At 51.4% G+C, this 22,582-nt stretch overlaps 1 protein-coding gene across 1 annotated transcript in view; it reads right to left on the reverse strand.

The window, feature by feature from the left end:
- LOC140402404 (mitogen-activated protein kinase kinase kinase kinase 5-like) overlaps positions 1 to 22,582 on the reverse strand; it is a 211,746-nt gene that overhangs the window by 156,358 nt on the left and 32,806 nt on the right. The window contains exon 2 of the mRNA XM_072490159.1: positions 9,177 to 9,234. Coding sequence (XP_072346260.1) covers positions 9,177 to 9,234 — 58 coding nt within the window. The remainder of the gene's footprint in view (positions 1 to 9,176; positions 9,235 to 22,582) is intronic.

Raw genomic sequence — 22,582 nt, forward strand, 5'->3', positions numbered from 1 at the left:
GGGCGCAAGGCAGCTGGTAGATCGCGCCATAGACTGGGGAGACTCACAGATAGAAGTGCAAACGCCCACACCCACGGAGAGACAAAATAGCACCTTGTGATTAATGTAACAGCACTGTTTAAGATGGGAGGGAGACAGAAGACGGAAAATGATAGGCCGGTTAGCCTGACTTACGTCATTGGTAAGATCTTAGAGTCCATTATTAAAGATGAGATTGAGCTCTCCAGGGGCTGTTGCTGGCCTCAAAGAACAACAAAGAACAAAGAAATGTACAGCACAGGAACAGGCCCTTCGGCCCTCCAAGCCCGTGCCGACCATACTGCCCGACTAAACTACAATCTTCTACACTTCCTGGGTCCGTATCCTTCTATTCCCATCCTATTCATATATTTGTCAAGATGCCCCTTAAATGTCCCTATCGTCCCTGCCTCCACTACCTCCTCCGGTAGTGAGTTCCAGGCACCCACTACCCTCTGCGTAAAAAACTTGCCTCGTACATCTACTCTAAACTTTGCCCCTCTCACCTTAAACCTATGCCCCCTAGTAATTGACCCCTCTACCCTGGGGAAAAGCCTCTGACTATCCACTCTGTCTATGCCCCTCATAATTTTGTATACCTCTATCAGGTCGCCCCTCAACCTCCTTCGTTCCAGTGAGAACAAACCGAGTTTATTCAATCGCTCCTCATAGCTTATGCCCTCCATACCAGGCAACATTCTGGTAAATCTCTTCTGCACCCTCTCTAAAGCCTCCACATCCTTCTGGTAGTGTGGCGACCAGAATTGAACACTATACTCCAAGTGTGGCCTAACTAAGGTTCTATACAGCTGCAACATGACTTGCCAATTCTTATACTCAATGCCCCGGCCAATGAAGGCAAGCATGCCGTATGCCTTCTTGACTACCTTCTCCACCTGTGTAGCCCCTTTCAGTGATCTGTGGACCTGTACTCCTAGATCTCTTTGACTTTCAATACTCTTGAGGGTTCTACCATTCACTGTATATTCCCTACCTGCATTAGCCCTTCCAAAATGCATTACCTCACATTTGTCCAGGTTAAACTCCATCTGCCATCTCTCCGCCCAAGTCTCCAGACAATCTAAATCCTGCTGTATCCTCAGACAGTCCTCATCGCTATCCGCAATTCCACCAACCTTTGTGTCGTCTGCAAACTTACTAATCAGACCAGTTACATTTTCCTCCAAATCATTTATATATACTACAAAGAGCAAAGGTCCCAGCACTGATCCCTGTGGAACACCACTGGTCACAGCCCTCCAATTAGAAAAGCATCCCTCCATTGCTACCCTCTGCCTTCTATGGCCTAGCCAGTTCTGTATCCACCTTGCCAGTTCACCCCTGATCCCGTGTGACTTCACCTTTTGTACTAGTCTACCATGAGGGACCTTGTCAAAGGCCTTACTGAAGTCCATATAGACAACATCTACTGCCCTACCTGCATCAATCATCTTAGTGACCTCCTCGAAAAACTCTATCAAGTTAGTGAGACACGACCTCCCCTTCACAAAACCGTGCTGCCTCTCACTAATACGTCCATTTGCTTCCAAATGGGAGTAGATCCTGTCTCGAAGAATTCTCTCCAGTAATTTCCCTACCACTGAAGTAAGGCTCACCGGCCTGTAGTTCCCGGGATTATCCCTGCCACCCTTCTTAAACAGAGGAACAACATTGGCTATTCTCCAGTCCTCCGGGACATCCCCTGAAGACAGCGAGGATCCAAAGATTTCTGTCAAGGCCTCAGCAATTTCCTCTCCAGCCTCCTTCAGTATTCTGGGGTAGATCCCATCCGGCCCTGGGGACTTATCTACCTTAATATTTTTTAAGACACCCAACACCTCGTCTTTTTGGATCACAATGTGACCCAGGCTATCTACACCCCCTTCTCCAGACTCAACATCTACCAATTCCTTCTCTTTGGTGAATACTGATGCAAAGTATTCATTTAGTACCTCGCCCATTTCCTCTGGCTCCACACATAGATTCCCTTGCCTATCCTTCAGTGGGCCAACCCTTTCCCTGGCTACCCTCTTGCTTTTTATGTAAGTGTAAAAAGCCTTGGGATTTTCCTTAACCCTATTTGCCAATGACTTTTCATGACCCCTTCTAGCCCTCCGGACTCCTTGCTTAAGTTCCTTCCTACTTTCCTTATATGCCACACAGGCTTCGTCTGTTCCCAGCCTTTTAGCCCTGACAAATGCCTCCTTTTTCTTTTTGACGAGGCCTACAATATCACTCGTCATCCAAGGTTCCCGAAAATTGCCGTATTTATCTTTCTTCCTCACAGGAACATGCCTGTCCTGTATTCCTTTCAACTGACACTTGAAAGCCTCCCACATGTCAGATGTTGATTTGCCCTCAAACATCCGCCCCCAATCTATGTTCTTCAGTTCCCGCCTAATATTGTTATAATTAGCCTTCCCCCAATTTAGCACATTCATCCTCGAACCACTCTTATCCTTGTCCACCAGTACTTTAAAACTTACTGAATTGTGGTCACTGTTACCGAAATGCTCCCCTACTGAAACATCTACCACCTGGCCGGGCTTATTCCCCAATACCAGGTCCATACCGCCCCTTCCCTAGTTGGACTGTTTACATATTGTTTTAAGAAGCCCTCCTGGATGCTCCTTACAAACTCTGCCCCGTCTAAGCCCCTGGCACTAAGTGAGTCCCAGTCAATATTGGGGAAGTTGAAGTCTCCCATCACCACAACCCTGTTGTTTTTACTCTTTTCCAAAATCTGTCTACCTATCTGCTCCTCTATCTCCCGCTGGCTGTTGGGAGGCCTGTAGTATACCCCCAACATTGTGACTGCACCCTTCTTATTCCTGATCTCTACCCATATAGCCTCACTGCCCTCTGAGGTGTCCTCTCGCTGTATAGCTGTGATACTCTCCTGAACAAGTAGCGCAACTCCGCCTCCCCTTTTACATCCCCCTCTATCCCGCCTGAAACATCTAAATCCTGGAACGTTTAGCTGCCAATCCTGCCCTTCCCTCAACCAGGTCTCTGTAATGGCAACAACATCATAGTTCCAAGTAGTAATCCAAGCTCTAAGTTCATCTGCCTTACCCGTAATGCTCCTTGCATTAAAACATATGCACTTCAGGCCACCAGACCCGCTGTGTTCAGCAACTTCTCCCCGTCTGCTCTGCCTCAGAGCCACACTGTCCCTATTCCCTAGTTCTCCCTCAATGCTCTCACCTTCTGACCTATTGCTCCCGTGCCCACCCCCCTGCCATACTAGTTTAAACCCTCCCGTGTGACACTAGCAAACCTCGCGGCCAGGATATTTATGCCTCTCCGGTTTAGATGCAACCCGTCCATCTTATACAGGTCACACCTGCCCCGGAAGAGCTCCCAGTGGTCCAGATAACAGAAACCCTCCCTCCTACACCAGCTGTTTAGCCACGTGTTTGTCTGCTCTATCTTCCTATTTCTAGCCTCACTGGCACGTGGCACAGGGAGTAATCCCGAGATTACAACCCTCGAGGTCCTGTCTTTTAACTTTCTGCCTAGCTCCCTGAACTCCTGCTGCAGGACCTCATGCCCCTTCCTGCCTATGTCGTTCGTACCAATATGTACAACGACCTCTGCCTGTTTGCCCTCCCCCTTCAGGATTCCCTCTACCCGTTCGGAGACATCCTGGACCCTGGCACCAGGGAGGCAACATACCATCCTGGAGTCTCAATGACCCCTTCCCACAGAAGCCGTTGGACCTCCGACCTGATGAAGGTCCTGTCCTGGGCACTGTACCGTCTGCTCCTAGTGGCGATGGGTTTGCAATCCGGGGTGAGGTTTGCAAACAGGGAAGGTGGATCGACCTTAAGGATCGTGAGGCCGCAGACGGTGAGGGGGGTAGGGGTCCGCCGAATTTTAAAGTTAGGCTTCGGAGATGGCACTGGAAATCCAGGCCGAGTAACAGGGCAGCGCAGAGGTGGGGGAGGACGTAGAGCCGGAAGTTGCTGAACTCTACGCCTTGGACGGTGAGGGTCGCGATGCAGTACCCCCGGATTTCCACGGAATGGGATCCGGTGGCCAGGGAGATTTTCTGGGTGACGGGGTGTACCGGGAGGGAGCAGCGCTTTACTGTAGCGGGCTGTGCTCCCGGAGTCAAAGAGACAGGTCGTCTCGTGCCCATCGATCTTCACCGTCATCGTCGCGGTCGCGAGGTTGCGGGGCCGGGACTGATCCAGGGTGATAGAGGCGAGCTGCGGCAAATGCTGGGAGGTCCCGGGCTGGTCAGCGATGGCGGAGGTAGCGGCAGGCGATGAACGGCCAGACGAGCAGGGGTCCTGAGACGTCGTCCAAAATGGCGCCAAAGATGGCGGCGCCCACAGGGCGCACATGGTGGGCGGCATCAAAGATGACGGCACCCACGGGCCGCACGTGGCTTGCGGTGAGGATGATGCCGCCGCCCACGGGCCGCACGTGGCTTGCGGTGAGGATGATGCCGCCGCCCACGGGCCGCACGTGGTTTGCGGAGGGGAAAATGGTAGCGCTGTGGGTCGCACGTGGGGGGGTGTAGGAACGCCGGGCTTGGAAACAGCGGCGACCGACCGGGCCTGGCAAACAGCAGCAAAGTGTCCTTTTTTCCCACACCCATTGCAGGTCGCGCTCAGCGCCGGGCAGCGCTGCCTGGGGTGTTTGTTTTGCCCGCAAAAATAACACTTGGGCCCACCCAGCGTTGGCTGGCTGCCGCGCGGCAAAGGCTTGCGGTGAGCTGGAATCGGCAGCTGGTGGGGCCCACGAGGGTGCCGCGTGGTCGGGGGCGTAGGACTGAATGTTGCGGGAGGCCACTTCTAACGAATTAGCGAGCTGCATAGTTCCCGCAAGATCGAGCGTAATCCCTTCCAGTAGCCGCTGGCGGACGTACACAGACTTCATGCCCGTGACGTAAGCGTCTCAAATTAAAAGTTCGGTCGAATGTAATGTCCCTTCAGGAGCTCCATCGCTTCGGAGTAGGTGGGTGCATCCCGGATGAGGGGAAAAATGTAAGAGCTCACCCATGAATAGAGGACGTGGAGCTTCTGCGAGTCCGAGGGTTCTTCAGCGGCTGTTCTGAGGTAGCTTTCGAAGCAGGCTAGCCAGTGGTCAAAGGTGGACGTAGCGTTGGCTGCTTGAGGGCTCAGCTGCAGGTGATCAGGCTTGATGCAGAGATCCATTGCTTAAAAAATCTTGCTCAATAAATTGATGCACTATCAATTACCACAAAGATGAGAGTAGTGAAATAATCGAGGCTTATTGAGCAAAGGAGTTGTGCCTCCTGTAGCTGGAACCAGAATGGCTGCAGCATCGGAGGGCACACACTTTTATACTCCGCCTGCTGGGCGGAGCCAGCAGGCAGGGCTTTACCGTTGTACCCTTAATATACGGGCAGTGCCGTAATACATATGATATGCCACTAGTGGTGACTACCACAGAGGTCATGTCTGACAATACTGTTAGAGATCTTTGAGGAAGTAACAAGGAAGTTAAACAACGGAGAACCAGTGGATGTGATTTATTTAGATTTCCAGAAGGCCTTTGACAAGGTGCCGCGTAGGAGACTGTTAAATAAGTCTGGTGTTCTGGGTAAGATTCTGGCATGGATAGAGGATTGGCTGACTGGCAGAAGGCAGAGAGTGGGGATAAAGGGGTCTTTTCAGGACGGCAGCCGGTGACTAGTGGTGTGCCTCAGGGGTCGGTGCTGGGTCCACACCTTTTCACAATATGCATTAATGATCTGGAAGAAGGTACTGAAGGCACAGTTGCTAAGTCTGCAGATGATACAAAGATTTGTAGAGGGGCAGGTAGTATTGAGGAAGCAGGGGGGTTTCAGAAGGACTTGGACAGGCTAGGAAAGTGGGCAAAGAAGTGGCAGACGGAATGCAATGTTGGAAAGTGTGAGGTTATGCACTTTGGAAGGAGAAATGGAGGCATAGACTATTTTCTAAATGGGAAGATGCTTAGGAAATCTGAAGCACAAAGGGACTTGGGAGTCCTTGTTCACTATTCTCTTAAGGTTAACGTACATGTTCAGTCGGCACTTATGAAGGCAAATGCAATGTTAGCATTCATGTTAGCATTCAGAGGAACAGACCTCTTCATTCACCTGAGGAAGGAGCAGCGCTCCGAAAGCTAGTGACATCGAAACAAACCTGTTGGACTTTAAGCTGGTGTTGTAAAACTTCTTACTGAGCAATCATGTCGAGAGGGCTAGAATACAAGCCCAGGGATATACTTCTGAGGCTGTATAAGGCTCTGGTCAGACCCCATTTGGAGAACTGTGAGCAGTTTTGGGCCCCGTATCTAAGGGAGGATGTGCTGGCCTTGGAAAGGGTCCAGAGGAGGTTCACAAGAATGATCCCTGGAATGAAGAGCTTGTCGTATGAGGAACGGTTGAGGACTCTGGGTCTGTACTCGATGGAGTTTAAAAGGATGAGGGGGGATCTTATTGAAACTTACATGATACTTTGTGGCCTGGATAGAGTGGACGTGGAGAGAATGTTTCCACTTGTAGGAAAAACTAGAAGCAGAGGACAACATCTCAGACTAAAGGGACGATCCTTTAAAACAGAGATGAGGAGGAATTTCTTCAGCCAGAGGGAGGTGAATCTGTGGAACTCTTTGCCGCAGAAGGCTGTGGAGGCCAAATCACTGAGTGTCTTTAAGACAGAGAGAGATAGGTTCTTGATTAATAAGGGGATCAGGGGTAACGGGGAGAAGGCAGGAGAATGGGGATGAGAAAAATATCAGCCATGATTGAATAGTGGAGCAGATTCGATGGGCCGAGTGGCCTAATTCTGCTCCGATGTCCTATGGTCTTGTATTTATAAAGCGCCTTTGATGTAGTGAGATGTCAGTACTACACGTTCACACACAATGAGAGGGTCAGAGGTACAGCCACACACATACAGATCAAGAGATAGATAGTGGAATGTATGGAGCAATTGAATGGCCTCGTCGTTCCCGACTCGGTGACGCAACGAGACCATTAAATCTTGCCAGAATTTATGATGCTTGGGACGCCCCACTAGATCTAACGAGATCTAGCAAGACGGCACGATCTGGATTTCGCCCTCATTGGGGAGATCCAGATTTGCATAGTTAATTGAGCAGTTAGCTTCACTCGAATATGTCTACGCCAGAGTCTACCAAAGCCTGGGACCGAACATCCTGCGTCTGAGAAGCCTCGCCATGGCGTCGTTCAGCACTGGTTTCCACAAACCTGGACCAGGCATAACGGCACTAGGGGGGGGGTTTCACAGGCCCCGGGTGGTCATGCTTTAGCACCCCCAATGCCACTGTGCCACCTTGGCACTGCTATCCTGGTACTGCCAAACTGGCAGGCTCACCCTGGCACTGCCAGCCTGGCATCCTGGCAAGGTGCCCGGATGGCAGGTTGCCTGTGCTGGGGATCAGGCCCGGGGATGTCCTGCCCTTATGAGGTGGGCTTGAGGACTCCCTAATCAGTAAGTTGTGGTTGGGGGGGGGGGGGGGGGGATCAAGAGATAGGGGTGGTATTTAAAAATGGTGGCCTGATCTCTTCCTGAATGTAAGTGTGGCCTTGGTGGAGTGTTCCTCGCTGTGGCCCGAAATAAAAGATTCCCGTTTAATAGCAGGGTCATTCACCCTGTAAAGGTGCCGAAAATCACGGGAGACATAGAGACAGAGAGTGGTAAACTGATGAAAAGAGAGAAAACATTTGGAGATAGCAAAGAAGAATCACTGAGACTGAGCATTAGTCTGATGGTGCCCCAAACACCGATCGATCATAGAATTTACAGCGCAGGTGGGGGCCATTCGGCCCATCGATTCTGCACCGGCCTTTGGAAAGAGCACCCCACGTCTCCACCCTATCCCAGTAACCCCGTAACTCAGTAATCCCACCCAACCTTATCCCACATATCCTACACACGGTTCCATCTTAATCTACAGAGAGTGTATCCCGCACACAGTGCACATGGAACCTACGCACAGTTCTGTCTAACCCCACGTAGTGAGATTGTAATGCACGCACAGTGCCATCATATCCCACTTGCATTCTGACCATATCATGCACACAGTCTGATGATACTCAAAAACAGATCAACCTGTGAGTCAATCTTGAAAAATGTCCATCTCTCATATATATATAATATATATATACTTAAACCGTTGAAATTTGTGAACAGGAGAAAAAAGTTTGTTTGACTTTTAACAGCAACTTGCATTTAGATAGCACCTTGTATTCAAATGTCCCAACTCACTTCCCAGCAGTGTTACTCAAGAGAATTCGACACCGAGCCACCCGAGTACATATTAGGACAGATCGCTGAAAGCTTGGTCAAGAGATGGGTTTTAAGGAGCATCTTAAAGGAAGAGAGAGAGAGACAGAGATGCAGAGAGGTCTTAAGAGGCCCTAGGCAGCTGAAGGCAGGATCGACAATGACGGAGCAATTAAAACCGAGAATGTGCAAGAGGCCAGAATCGCAACATTGCAGATATCGCAAAGAGTCGTTCGGCTGTAGCAGATTTTAGAGGTAAGTAAGGCCATGGAGGGGTTTGAAAACAAGGATTTAAAAAGGAGGCGTTGCTGGACCAGGAGATATATACAAACATATGAATTAGGAGCAGTGTTAGACCATCCGGAGAGACAAAGCAGCTCAGTGAACATGGAATGATGGGTGAATAGGATTGATGCTTGATGTCCAGCCTGATACAATCTATAAACATAGACTCGAGTGCATTGGGAAACTGAGCTGTTTCTGGTAGGCACAGGTTTGTCCATGAATGAAGCTCTTTGGCTTCTGTCTGAAGACAAGGAAATATGTGTCAATTCATAGAGTCAGTCAGCCCATCGAGTCTGCACCCCATCAATGCCCACTCCCCATCCTATCCCCGCAGCCCCACCTGTCCTGCACATCTTTGGACACTAAGGGGCAATTTAGCACGGCCAATCCACCTAACCTGAACGTCTTTGGACTGTGGGAGGAAACCGGAGCACCCGGAGGAATCCCACGCAGACACGGGGAGAACATGCAGACTCCGCACAGACAGTCGCCCAAGGCCGGAATCGAACCCAGGCGCTGTGAGGCAGCAGTGCTAATCACTGTGCCACCCCAGATGGTGGATGTATAAGATATTTAACTGATAAGAACAGAAACTACACAATGTTGAGTCAAAATTCTTACCGGGCTCCATTTTGATGATCTTAACTGCAGCCAGATCCTCTGTCTGTTTGTGCCTTGCCTAAAATCAAACACAAGAATTTTGTTAAAAGGAGGCTCCCAACTCACATGTCTTGTGAAGGAATGTAATATAATGATCCTGACACACACTGCTGCATCTCCCTGATCTAGAGAAACGTCACATTGCTATAGAAGGTACATTGATGGAAAAGTGGTGTAGAGGGAGCTTTACTCTGCATCCAACCTGTGCTGTACCTGTCCTGGGAGTGTTTGATGGGGACAGTGTAGAGGGAGCTTTACTCTGTATCTAACCCCGTGCTGTACCTGTCCTGGGAGTGTTTGATGGGGACAGTGTAGAGGGAGCTTTACTCTGTATCTAACCTGTGCTGTACCTGTCCTGGGAGTGTTTGATGGGGACGGTGAAGAGGGAGCTTTACTCTGTATCCAACCTGTGCTGTACCTGTCCTGGGAGTGTTTGATGGGGACGGTGAAGAGGGAGCTTTACTCTGTATCTAACCCGGTGCTGTACCTGTCCTGGGAATGTTTGATGGGGACAGTGTAGAGGGAGCTTTACTCTGTATCCAACCTGTGCTGTACCTGTCCTGGGAGTGTTTGATGGGGACAGTGAAGAGGGAGCTTTACTCTGTATCTAACCCGGTGCTGTACCTGTCCTGGGAATGTTTGATGGGGACAGTGTAGAGGGAGCTTTACTCTGTATCCAACCTGTGCTGTACCTGTCCTGGGAGTGTTTGATGGGGACAGTACAGAGGGCGCTTCACTCTGTATCTAACCCCGTGCTGTACCAGTCCTGGGAGTGTTTGATGGGGACAGTGTAGAGGGAGATTCACTCTGTATTCAACCCGTGCTGTACCTGTCCTGGGAGTGTTTGGGCAGTGTAGAGGTAACCTTCCTCTGTGTCCCTGTTTTAGGGGCAGTGTAGAGGGAGTTGTACTCTGTGTCCCTGTTTTAGGGGCAGTGTAGAGGGAGTTGTACTCTGTATCTAACCCATGCTGTAGATGCACTGAGACTGTTTGATGTTGACAGAATAGAGGACACTTTACTAATCCAGTGGTTCCCAACCTGTGGTCCATGGACCACTGCTTGTTCACAAGAGTACTACAGGTGGTCCGTGGGAAAGATTTATGCAATGACGTATATCTGTTATAATCATGTTAATCATGTTATTATTTGAAATGTAATTTGCTTCACAAACATCCTTGTGCAATATAATCCGCAATGTATTTGTGAGTGTGCATCAGAAACTATTAAAAATAGCTGCATTTTTAATACCAGTTAAATCCAAGTTTGACTCACAATCTGCTATGTAACAAATAATGTTTAAAACGGCTACATAAGTTGTTTGCAAAAGCTTTTGATGAAGATCTATGGTCCGCATAAAGTAAAGGTTGGGAACCTTGGATCTAATCAATACTTTGCCCTGGGAGTGTATGATGGGGGCAGCGAAAAGGGAGCTTTAATCTATCTAATCCATGTGGTACTCGTCTTTGGCAATTTTTACTCTGCGTCGAGCTCGATGTTGATGCTGGGTTTAATTCATTGTGAAAACGGACAGGGTCTGTTCAGTGTTCCATTCCCCACGTCGTCTGGTGCGGTTTCCAGATTGAGGCGTGAACTTGCAAACCACCAGATAAAAAGGTCAAGTTAGTGTCTGTGAGGCACCATTTGGCTGAGAATGAGTCACCAACTTGAGCATTACTCAGAGAATTATTAACTGGGATTCATGCCCAGTCTACCCACTGGAGCCATCTGGGATGGCCACTTCCCGATTACAAAATGGACACTTTGCAAAGATTGCAGGGAAAATGGACAATGCTGAGAAAACAAGCAGGTTCAGAGCTTGTCTGTATATTGGAGCCGCAGCTCCCAGACAAGACCAAAACTGTAGGCCCATTAGCATACTAATGGCCCATCTCCGGGAACAAAAGCGTAACATTTGAGTAACCGATACTAAGGCAGACACCCTGGCGCCAGAGGAGACCGAAACAAAGCAGGCCAACGGCCACGTAGGACACGCCCAGCCATCAGGGCACCCACCCTTTTATTGGATGAAATCAATAGGAATGATCGAGAAACGGCCCAATTGATTGGGGCCAAGTTCAAGGCCCGCCCAAAAGAGCGCGAAGCCCCTTTGGGTATAAGAAGAAGGCCCCGAGAGAGAATCGCTCTCTTGGACTTGGCTCTCATAGCGGAGAGACCCATCCACCAGCTGCACCAGAAGCAAGTAAGTCCAAGGTCAACGATCGCTACCAGACGGACGACCTTAGCTGTTTCCCCTTCACCACTTCGACCCCAGCAGCCTCAGAACTGAACAACGGCCATTGTTCCTCTGACTGAGTGGGCGCTCGAAGCTAAGTATAGGCTTTAGCAGTAGTGATAGTTTAGTCTGTAGTATTTTGTGCATGAGTAGATATTGCTGTGTGTGTAAATAAATAGTATTGACTTTGAACTAACTAACTGGTGTACCGAGTCTTTGATCAGTATTCGGGTTTGAACCTTGTGGCGGTATCGAAAGATACCTGGCGACTCTGGAGCAAACATAATTAGGATTAAGGAAGGCGACCATATTGACCGTCATATTCAGAGCCAACCAAAGAGAGCAACACCACCCACACACAGAATACCCTTCGTCGTCCAATACTTCCCCGGAGCGGAGAAACTACGACATCTTCTTCACAGCCTTCAACACGTCATCGATGAAGATGAACATCTTGCCAAGGTCATCCCCACACCCCCACTACTTGCCTTCAAACAACCGTGCAACCTCAAACAAACCATTGTTTGCAGCAAACTACCCAGTCTTCAGAACAGTGACCACGACACCACACAACCCTGCCATGGCAATCTCTGCAAGACGTGCCAGATCATCGAGATGGATACCACCATTACACGCGAGAACACCACCCACCAGGTACGCGGTACATACTCGTGCGACTCGGCCAACGTTGTCTACCTCATACGCTGCAGGAAAGGATGTCCCGAAGCGTGGTACATTGGCGAGACCATGCAGACGCTGCAACAACGAATGAACGGACATCACGCGACAATCACCAGGCAGGAATGTTCCCTTCCAGTCGGGGAACACTTCAGCAGTCAAGGGCATTCAGCCCCTGATCTCCAGGTAAGCGTTCTCCAAGGCGGCCTTCAGGACGCGCGACAACGCAGAATCGCTGAGCAGAAGCTTATAGCCAAGTTCCGCACACATGAGTGCGGCCTCAACCGGGACCTGGGATTCATGTCACATTACATTCATCCCCCACCATCTGGCCTGGGCTTACGAAATCCTACCAACTGTCCTGGCTTGACACAATTCACACCTCTTTACCCTGAGGTTACCCCATCTCTGGATCTGTAAAGATTTAACCACCTGCTAATGCTCACATTCCAAGCATTGTCTGGCATCTTTGAATTTGTCTATATATATGTTTCTGGAACAGACCTCTTCATTCACCTGAGGAAGGAGCAGCGCTCTGAAAGCTAGTGACATCGAAACAAACCTGTTGGACTTTAACCTGGTGTTGTAAGACTTCGTACTGTGCTCACCCCAGTCCAACGCCGGCATCTCCACATCACAGAATAAAGGGATATTGGTTTATACCAGCCTAATCGATTGATCGCCTGCAATGCCAACTGCCCAGCAACCCTCACCATCAATTGTACAATGCCAGCTTCACTTCTTGATGGAGCTCAGCCCCTGAACCTCAGTAACATGGAGGGTGCCATGTTGGTTGGGGCATCCTAGAATCACCCAGGACATCCGCTTGGAACTGGCATTAGGTGAATCGCTGGGCACATCAGGAGGGATCTAACTTGTATTGTAATTTTGACCAAGGCACAGGGTGGCTAATAGATCCCTGGAGGCTTCCACTCAAAGGTAAGTTTACAGTTTTTTCTATTTATCTGCCTGGAAACTCCTCCAGTCTGGACCATATGCCTATCCGGAGACTGCAGTAGTCTGGAAATTAACTACATTGCAGTCATGGGCTCAAAAATGAACTTTTAAAAGGTTCTGACGGCAGTGTGAGCAATAAATGTTAATCTTGAGCCCTACTGGGGGAGGACTATGACTTCAAACCTTTTGCTATTTTAGTAGGTTTTGGCTAATAGTATTTCAATCCAACCCCCTCAAAAAGCCTAGACATCAGCCCACTCAGCACCGAGGCTAGTGGAACGACGGCTGGCAGGTCCCTCACCTCAACAAACTTCCATTCCAACAACAAAGTAAACAGGAAGTTACACACTAACTCAGACCATAACAGGAACCAGCAGTGTTGACAATAACAGGTCATTGGGGGTTCATCGCCATCAGTTGTGGTCATCGTAAGAGAGCTCAACAAAGGAGCAAGTCAGCGAAGTCCAACTAAATGTCAACGAGCTGCACAGCGACCACAGGACAGGAAGCAAGACATTGGGATTGCTATAGCACCTTTCATAACCCGAGAAAGATTCCAAATCGCTTTACAGCCAAGGATATACTTTCATATTCGCTGTTGTAATGTAGGATACCATGGCCTCCCATTTGTGCACAGCAAGCTGATCGTTTTTTTTTAGTGATGGTTGATGAAGGATTGCTGGTCTGGTCACCAAAGCGAGAGAACCTCTGCCATGTTGCAAAATATTGTCATAGGATGTTTTATGTCCACCTGTGTGATGGAGCCCCAGGTGGAGCCCCAGTTAATCGGAATAGGATGAGTCATTTAGTCCCTTGGCTGTTCCATTATTCAATTAGATCAAGGCTAATTTGTATCTTAACTTTATCCCCTAACATGGCATCATGTCCTTCCACACCCTTAACCAGCAAAGATCTATCGTACTCAGATTTTAAATGTATTAATGGAACCAGTATCGACTGCTTTTTGTGGGAAAGGTGTTCCACACTTCTAACACCCATTGTGTAAAGAGGAATTTCCTAACTTCTCCCTTGAATAGTCTAGATCTAATTTTAGGATTACAATCCCTTATCCAAAACATCTCCATCATCATCATCATAATAATAATCTTTATTGTTACAAGTAGACTTACATTAACACTGTAATGAAGTTACTGTGAAAATCCCCAAGTCGCCAAATTCCGGCGCCTGTTCGGGTACACTGAGGGAGAATCCAGAATGTCCAATTCAGAATGTGTCTTTCGGGACTTGTGGGAGGAAACCAGAGCACCCGGAGGAAACCCACGCAGACACGGGGAGAACGTGCAGACTCCGCACAGACAGTGAGCAAGCCAGGATTCGAACCTGGGACACTGGCGCTGTGGAGCAACAGTGCTAACCACTGTGCTACCCACTGAGAAAACTTTTTTTTTTTAATTCACTCCTGGGATGCAAGTCTCACTGGCAAGGCCAGAATTTTTGCTGATCCCTAATTGTCCTTGAGAAAATTCTGCTCAGCTGCCTTGTTCACCCGCCCAGTTCCTCTTTCGTGGGTGTATCCACTGTGCAGTTAGGGAGGGAATTTGTCGTAATCCACACGAAGACAACCTGATTGACCTCCTCGTGGGACTCGTGGAACACGAGCTCCCTCGCTGAAGGAGCCGGGACTTGTGGAAGGAGTCACGGACAATGGTACCCCCAATCACCAGCGAGAAGTTTGCACACTTCACAAAGACAGACGGGGTGAAGCACATCCAGACGGCCTCATACCACCCTTCCTCAAATAGTCTGGCTGAATGAGCAGGACAGACTTTCGGGAAGGGTGTGAGGAAACCGGCCATGGGATCCTTAGAGACGAGGCTGGCGCCCATTTTGTTCAGCTACCGACCACACCACACGTTATGAGCCAGAGTGGCATTGGCTGAACAATTGATGGGCCGGAGGCTTAGAACCCGTCTTAGCCCAACCTTCCCCGATATTAGCGGGTAAGTAGAAAGGAAACCTTCAGAGGCGGTACCGAAGCAAATGGACGCAGGCCAGAGGTTTCCGACCGGGAGACGCAGCGTACGACCAAAATGTCGGTGATGGTGCTCGATGGATTCCAGGGATCATGGTGAAACAGACTGGACCGGTATCGTACTCGATAAAGACACAAAAGCGGACGGTGCGGAAGCACCTAGGTCACCTCCAGAGCAGGGTGCCAGTGTCAGCACACAACTCACCGGAGGAACCGCCTTCCAGCCCCGCCAACCCCAGTGTCTCCGACACCGAGATGCTCAAAGTGGAGGATTCAGGATCCGACATGGAGAATCCGGCATCCAGGTTTTCAGACGATAGATTCACCAAGCAACGGCCGTCAACGGTGCCCCCCCCAGATGATCGACAGACGATCAACGCGAAAACGATATTCCCAATGTCCTCCCCCCCGAGCCAGCCCACAACAGCCAGAGGCGCAACCGTGGGCAAAACAGAAAAGCCAACCTCCTCCACTCCCACGGGCATTGAAGAAATAATGATACGGTTCCGAACCAGAATGGCATTGGACTTGGGAGGGGAATTTGTTGGTGGTAGTGTTCCCATGCATCTGCTGCCCTTGTTCCTGTTAATAGTAGGGATTGTGGGTTTGGAAGGTGGTGTCGAAGGACTCCTAGTCAGTACACCTTGTAGATGGTACACACTGCTGCCACTGTGCCCCGATGGTGGAGAGAGTGAACATTTAAGGTGATGGATGTGGTGTTGATTAAGTGGGCTGTTTTGTTGGTGTTGAGTTTTTCTGAGTGTTGTTGGAACTGCACTCACCCAGGCAAGTGGAGAGTGCATTCCATCACTCTCCTGACTTGGGCCTTCTAAATGATGGACAGGCTTTGGTGAGTAAGCACAGAATTCCCAGCCTCTGGCCTCATCTTGTAGCCATGGGGCGCGATTCTCCACTCCCACGCCGGTTGGGAGAATCGCCTGGGCCGCCAAAATTTCCGGGGATGCCGGTCCGACGCCCTCCCGCGATTCTCCCAAGCGGCGGGAACGGCCCGGTCGGGTTTCGCAGGCCGGAGAATCGCCGGAGACACCCAAGATGGCAATTCTCCGGCACCCCCGCTATTCTGAGGCCCGGATGGGCCGAGCGGCCAGGCCAAAACGGCGGGTTCCCCCCGGCGCCGTCCACATCTGGTCGCTGCAGTCGTGGTCGGTGCGTGAACGCTGGGGGGGGGCGGCCTGTGGGGGAGCGAGGGGGGGATCCTGCACCGGGCTTCACCTGGAATGTGGGGTGGCCCGTGATCGGTGCCCACCGTTCGTCGGGCCGTCCTCTCTGAAGGACGACCTCCTTCCTTCCGCGGCCCCGCAAGTTCCGTCCCCCATCTTCTTGCGGGGCGGACTTAGAGAGGACGGCACCCACGCATGCGCGGGTGACGTCCGTTATGCGGTGCCGGCCGCGTCATCTATGCGGCGCCGCTTTCACGCGGGCGACAAGGCCTGGCGCGTGTAGATGACGCGGCCCCGATACTGGCCCATTGTCAGGGCCTGAATCGGTCGGGACCGGGGCCGTTCCGCGCCGTCGTGAATCTCGACGGCGTTCATGACGGCGCGGCCACTTCGGCGTGGGGGTGGAGAATCCCGCCCAGGGTATTTACATGGCTGGTTCAGTTAGGTTCCTGGGCAATGTTAATTCCCAGGTTGCTGATGATTGGGATTTAGTGTGGGTAATGCTGTTGGAACATCAGGAGGAGGTGTTTAGACTCTCTCTTGCTGAGGATGGCCGTTGCCAGTCACTTCAATGGCGGGAATGTTACTTGTAAGTAAATGAAAAGTTACTGGGGGCAGGCAGGAATGTGGGGTTCTTATAGGAGAATGGAGGTGAGAAAATATCAGCCATGATTGAATGGCGGAGCAGACTCGATGGGCCGAGTGGCCTAATTCTGCTCCTATGTCTTATGGTCTTATGGGGTTGAGATTACAAGCAAGTCAGCCATGGTCTTATTGACTGGCAAAGCAGGCTTGAGGGCATCCTATTCCTAATTCATATTCTCTCATAGCAGATTGCTGTGTAAAGTTAAAGCAAATGGGATTGTGGTAGTGTCTTGAGATGGACAGAAAATGTTTGGCAGACAGGAAGCAAAAGGTTGGAATAAATGGGTCTTTTTCCGATTGGCAGGCAGTGACTAGTGGGGTACCGCAGGGACCTGTGCTTTGAATCCAAACTGTTCACAGTATGTTTTAATGAATTGGATGAGGGAACTAAATATATTATCTCCACGTTTGCAGATGATACAAAGTTGGGTGGGAGGGTGAGCTGTGAGGAGGATGCAGAGATGCTTCAGCGGGATTTGGACAGGCTGAGTGAGTGGGCACAGGCATGGCAGATGCAGTAGATTGTGGATAAACATGAGGTTATCATTTGGTAATAGATAGGAAGGCAGCTTATTATTTGAATGGGTGTAGATTGAGAGAGGCGGATACTCAGCGAGACCTTGGTGTCCTCGTGCATCAGTCGTTAAAAGTAAGCGCGCAGGTACAGCAGGCGGTAAAGAAGGCAAATGGTATGTTGGCCTTCATAGCGAGAGGATGAGTATAGGAATAGAGATGTTTTACTGCAATTACTGCAATCACCTGAGGAAGGAGCAGCGCTCCGAAAGCTACTGACATCGAAACAAACCTGTTGGACTTTAACCTGGTGTTGTAAGACTTCTTACTGTACTGCAATTGGGCATTGGTGAGGCCACACCTGGAATATTGGGCGGGATTCTCCCCTACCCGGCGGGGCAGGGGGTCCCGGCGGGACGGAGTGGCGTGAACGACTCCGGCATCGGGCCGCCCCAAAGGTGTGGAATCTTCCGCACCTTTAGGGGCTAGGCCCGCCCCGCCGGCTGGCATGGAAGGCATTTGGCGCCACGCCAGCCGGGGCTGAAGGGACTCCACCAGCCGGCGTGTGTCCGCGCATGCGCGGGAGCGTCAGCGGATGCTGACGTCATCCCCCGCGCATGCGCAGGGTGGGGTCACCTACGCGTCGGCCATGGCGGAGGCTGATGGTCGGCACGTAAGAAAAGAGTGCCCCCACGGCACAGGCCCGCCCACAGATCGGTGGGCCTCGATCACGGTCCAGGTCATCGTGGGGGCACCCCCCCGGGGCAAGATCGCCCCGTGGCCCCCCCGCCCCCAGGACCCCGGAGCCCGCCCGCGCCGCCAGGTCCCGCCGGTAAGGGACCTGGTTCAATTTACGCCGGCGGGACCAGCATGGACGCAGCGGGACTTCGGCCCATCGTGGGTGGGAGAATCGCCGGGGGGGGGGGGGGGGGGGGGGGGCGCCGACCGGCGCAGCGTGATTACCGCCCCCCGCCGAATCTCCGGTGCCGGAGAATTCGGCGGGGGCGGGATTCACGCCACCCCCCAGCGATTCTCCAACCCGGCGGGGGTCGGAGAATCCCGCCCATTGTGTGCAGTTTTGATTTCCTTATCTGAGGAAGGGACGGCAACAAAGGTTAACTAGATTCATTCCTGGGATGGCGGGACTGTCATATGAGGGACGACTAAATCGGTTAGGATTATATTCACTGGAGTTGAATTTGGTGATGAGCCATGATCACAATGAATGGCGGAGCAGGCTCGAAGGGCCGAATGGCTTCCTCCTGTTTCTAGTTTCTATGTCTATGTTTATACATATGCTCATATACCACTCTTCAACCCCAAGCCAGAATGATGTCCAAATCTTGCTGCATGCTACTTGGAATGCATGGGTATCTGAATATTTGCAAATGGTACTGAACACTGCGCAATCCTCAGCAAATATCCCCACTTCTAATCTCCTTTTGGCAGGAAAAACATTGCTAAATTAGGTCAAGATGGTTGGACCTAGGATATTAGAGCAAGGTCCCGAGGTTGAGAGTTTCTTTCTATCTACCTTTGCAATTCCTTCCAAAATCCTGAAAGCCTCAATCAAATCACCTCTTACTCTTCGATGTTCCAAGAAATGCAAGCTTAGTTTATGTGATCTCACCTCACGATGTAACCCCTTGGGTCCTGCTGGTAATTGTGTTCTGTATACAAGGGTGCAGGGCCCAGAACGATAGTGTTCCAGATATGATCTTATCAAGAGTTTTTTTTTTAAATTAGTTGCAGCAAAACTTCCTCCCCTTTATATTCTTCACCTTTCCACATCGGAAAGACTGCACTCCCTCAGTCGTGCAGCACGGTAGCACAGTGGATAGCACTATGGCTTCACAGCGCCAGGGTCCCAGGTTCGATTCCCTGCTGGATCACTGTCTGTGCGGAGTCTGCACGTTCTCCCCGTGTCTGCATGGGTTTCCTCCGGGTGCTCCGGTTTCCTCCCACAGTCCAAAGATGTGCAGGTTAGGTGGATTGGCCATGATAAATTGCCCTTGGAGTCCAAAAAATGTTAAGTGGGAGTATGGTAGTCTGTGTAGAGGTATTACGGTACCTGGTAATGCTGGAACACCATTGGTAGATATTGTATGTGTCCTATTGGTCAAGCTGTATGGTAGCTCCGCCCTGCAAGGCGGGGTATAAGAGCCCGTGCCACCCCAGCAGCCCTCATTCTGTCCCTGAGCTGCTGGGGGAAACATCTAGCCTTCAGTTGGACTACAACCTCGCTTTAATGGTCATTGATCGTGCATCAATTTAATAAACTGTCCTCCCAAATCCGCCAGCGATTGCTGGAAAAAGACACTCGAGGCCTCAAGGAGGCACAAGCCCTTGTAGACTCCCTGGATGTGACCCCCAGAAACGCTCGCGCTTACGTTCCCAATCGCGCGGCAGCCCCCTCTGCAGCCGATCCTGAGACATCCCCCATCCCTCCACAAGCTTGTGCTGCAAGGCGGCCTGGCAACCCCTGGAGGCCCCGCTGCTACTTTTACGGGCAGGCCAAGCACCCCCGGCAGCGCTGCATGGCCCGCGCATCCACCTGCAAGGGCTGCGGTAAAAAGGGCCACTTCATGGTGGTCTGCCAGGCCCGTGCGGTCGCCGCGGTCTCCGGCGGCGAATGCGGACCGCCACCACAAACCTCTCCACGGTCCCCGTGCGGCCAGTGGGTGCCGCCATCTTCCTCCTCTCAGGGCCACGTGCGGCCCCCGGGCGCCGCCATCTTGTCCCGCGGACGCCACGTTCGATGGATCGGCGCCGCCATTTTGTGCACCCCCAGCCATGTGCTACCAAGGAGAGCCGCCATCTTGGATGGACTCCCAGGACCCCAGCTTGGCTGACCGCACACCGCCCGAAGAGAACATTCAACTGCTGCGATTAGCCTCGGTGACCCTGGACCAGTCCATGCCTCGAACACTCTCAACTGCTACAACAACAGTACTAATCAACAGGCACGAGACGTCCTGCTTAATCGACTCTGGGAGCACGGAGAGCTTCATACACCCAGACACGGTAAGTTGCTGTTCTCTCCTCGTCCACCCCGTTAATCAAAAAATCTTCCTGGCCTCCGGTTCCCACTCAGTAGAGATAAAGGGGTTTTGTGTAGCAAACCTCACAGTCCAGGGAAGGGAGTTTAAAAATTACCGGCTCTACGTCCTTCCCCACCTCTGCGTGGCCACACTCCTGGGTTTAGACTTCCAGTGTAATCGCCAAAGTCTAACTTTCAAATTCGGCGGCCCTCTTCCCCCTCTCACTGTCTGCGGCCTCGCGACCCTCAAGGTCGATCCGCCTTCCCTGTTTGCGAACCTCACCCCGGATTGCAAACCCATCGCCACCTGGAGCAGATGGTACAGTGCCCAGGATCGGATCTTTATTAGGTCAGAAGTCCAGAGGCTTCTGAGGGAAGGAGTCATTGAAGCCAGTAACAGTCCCTGGAGAGCTCAAGTAGTGGTGGTAAAGACCGGGGAGAAGCATAGGATGTTCATCGACTACAGTCAGACCATCAACAGGTTTATGCAGCTGGACGCATACCCTCTCCCCCGCATATCCGACCTGGTAAACAGGATCGCGCATTACAAGGTCTTCTCCACGGTGGATCTTAAGTCTGCCTACCACCAGCTCCCCATCCGCACTAGTGACCGCAAATGCACTGCCTTCGAGGCAGATGGACAGCTCTATCACTTCTTAAGGGTTCCCTTCGGTGTCACCAATGGGGTTTCTGTCTTCCAGCGCGAGATGGACCGAATGGTTGACCGTTACGGTTTATGGGCAACATTCCCGTATCTCGATAATGTCACCATCTGTGGCCACGACCAGCAGGACCACGACATCAACCTCCGAAAATTCCTCCAGACCGCAAAGATCCTTAACCTTACATATAACAAGGATAAATGCGTGTTTAGCACCGACCGCCTAGCCATCCTCGGCTACGTAGTGCGAAAAAGAGTTATAGGCCCCAACCCTGAACGCATGCGCCCCCTTATGGAGTTCCCCCTCCCTCACTGCTCCAAGGCCCTGAAGCGCTGCCTAGGGTTTTTCAGTTACTATGCCCAGTGGGTCCCCAACTATGCGGACAAGGCCCGTCCCCTGATCCAATCCACAGTTTATCCCCTGTCGATAGAGGCCCGCCAGGCCTTCAGTCGCATCAAAGCAGACATTGCAAAGGCCACGATGCACGCCATCAACGAGTCCCTCCCCTTCCAGATCGAGAGCGACGGATCTGACGTAGCTCTGACGGCCACCCTCAACCAAGTGGGCAGACCCGTGGCCTTCTTCTCATGTACCCTCCATGCTTCCGAAATCCACCACTCCTCAGTCGAAAAGGAGGCCCAGGCCATAGTAGAAGCTGTGCGACTTTGGAGGCATTACCTGGCCGGCAGGAGATTCACTCTCCTCACTGACCAATGGTCGGTTGCCTTTATGTTCGATAATGCACAGCGGGGCAAGATAAAAAACGATAAGATCTTGCGGTGGAGGATCGAACTATCCTCCTACAACTACGAGATCTTGTATTGTCCCGGGAAGCTAAACGAGCCTCCCGATGCCCTAACACGCGGCACATGTGCCACCGCACAAGTGGACCGCCGCCGAGCCCTCCACGAGGACCTCTGCCACCCGGGGGTCACTCGCTTTTTACATTTTGTCAAGACCCGCAACCTGCCCTACTCCATTGAGGAGGTCAGGACAGCCACCAGGGACTGCCAAATATGCACGGAGTGCAAAGCGCACTTCTACCGGCCAGAGAGAGCGCACCTGATAAAGGCTTCCCGTCCCTTTGAACGCGTCAGCATAGACTTCAAAGGCCCCCTCCCCTCCACCGACCGCAACACGTACTTCCTGAACGTGATTGACGAGTACTCCTGGTTCCCATTCGCCATCCCCTGCCCCGACATGACCGCAACCGCTTACATACATAGTGATAGGGGGTCCTCCTTTATGAACGATGAACTGCATCAATTCCTGCTCAGCAAGGGCATCGCCTCGAGCAGGACGACCAGTTACAACAGGTAACTGACAGGTAGAGAGGGAGAACGGAACGATCTAGAAGACCATCCTACTGGCCCTACGGTCCAGGAATCTCCCAGTCTCCCGCTGGCAGGAAGTCCTCCCGGATGTCCTCCACTCCATCCGGCCATTGCTGTGTACCACGACCAAC

The sequence above is a fragment of the Scyliorhinus torazame genome, chromosome 25 (genome assembly GCF_047496885.1).
Source record: "Scyliorhinus torazame isolate Kashiwa2021f chromosome 25, sScyTor2.1, whole genome shotgun sequence".
NCBI classification, from domain to species: domain Eukaryota; kingdom Metazoa; phylum Chordata; class Chondrichthyes; order Carcharhiniformes; family Scyliorhinidae; genus Scyliorhinus; species Scyliorhinus torazame.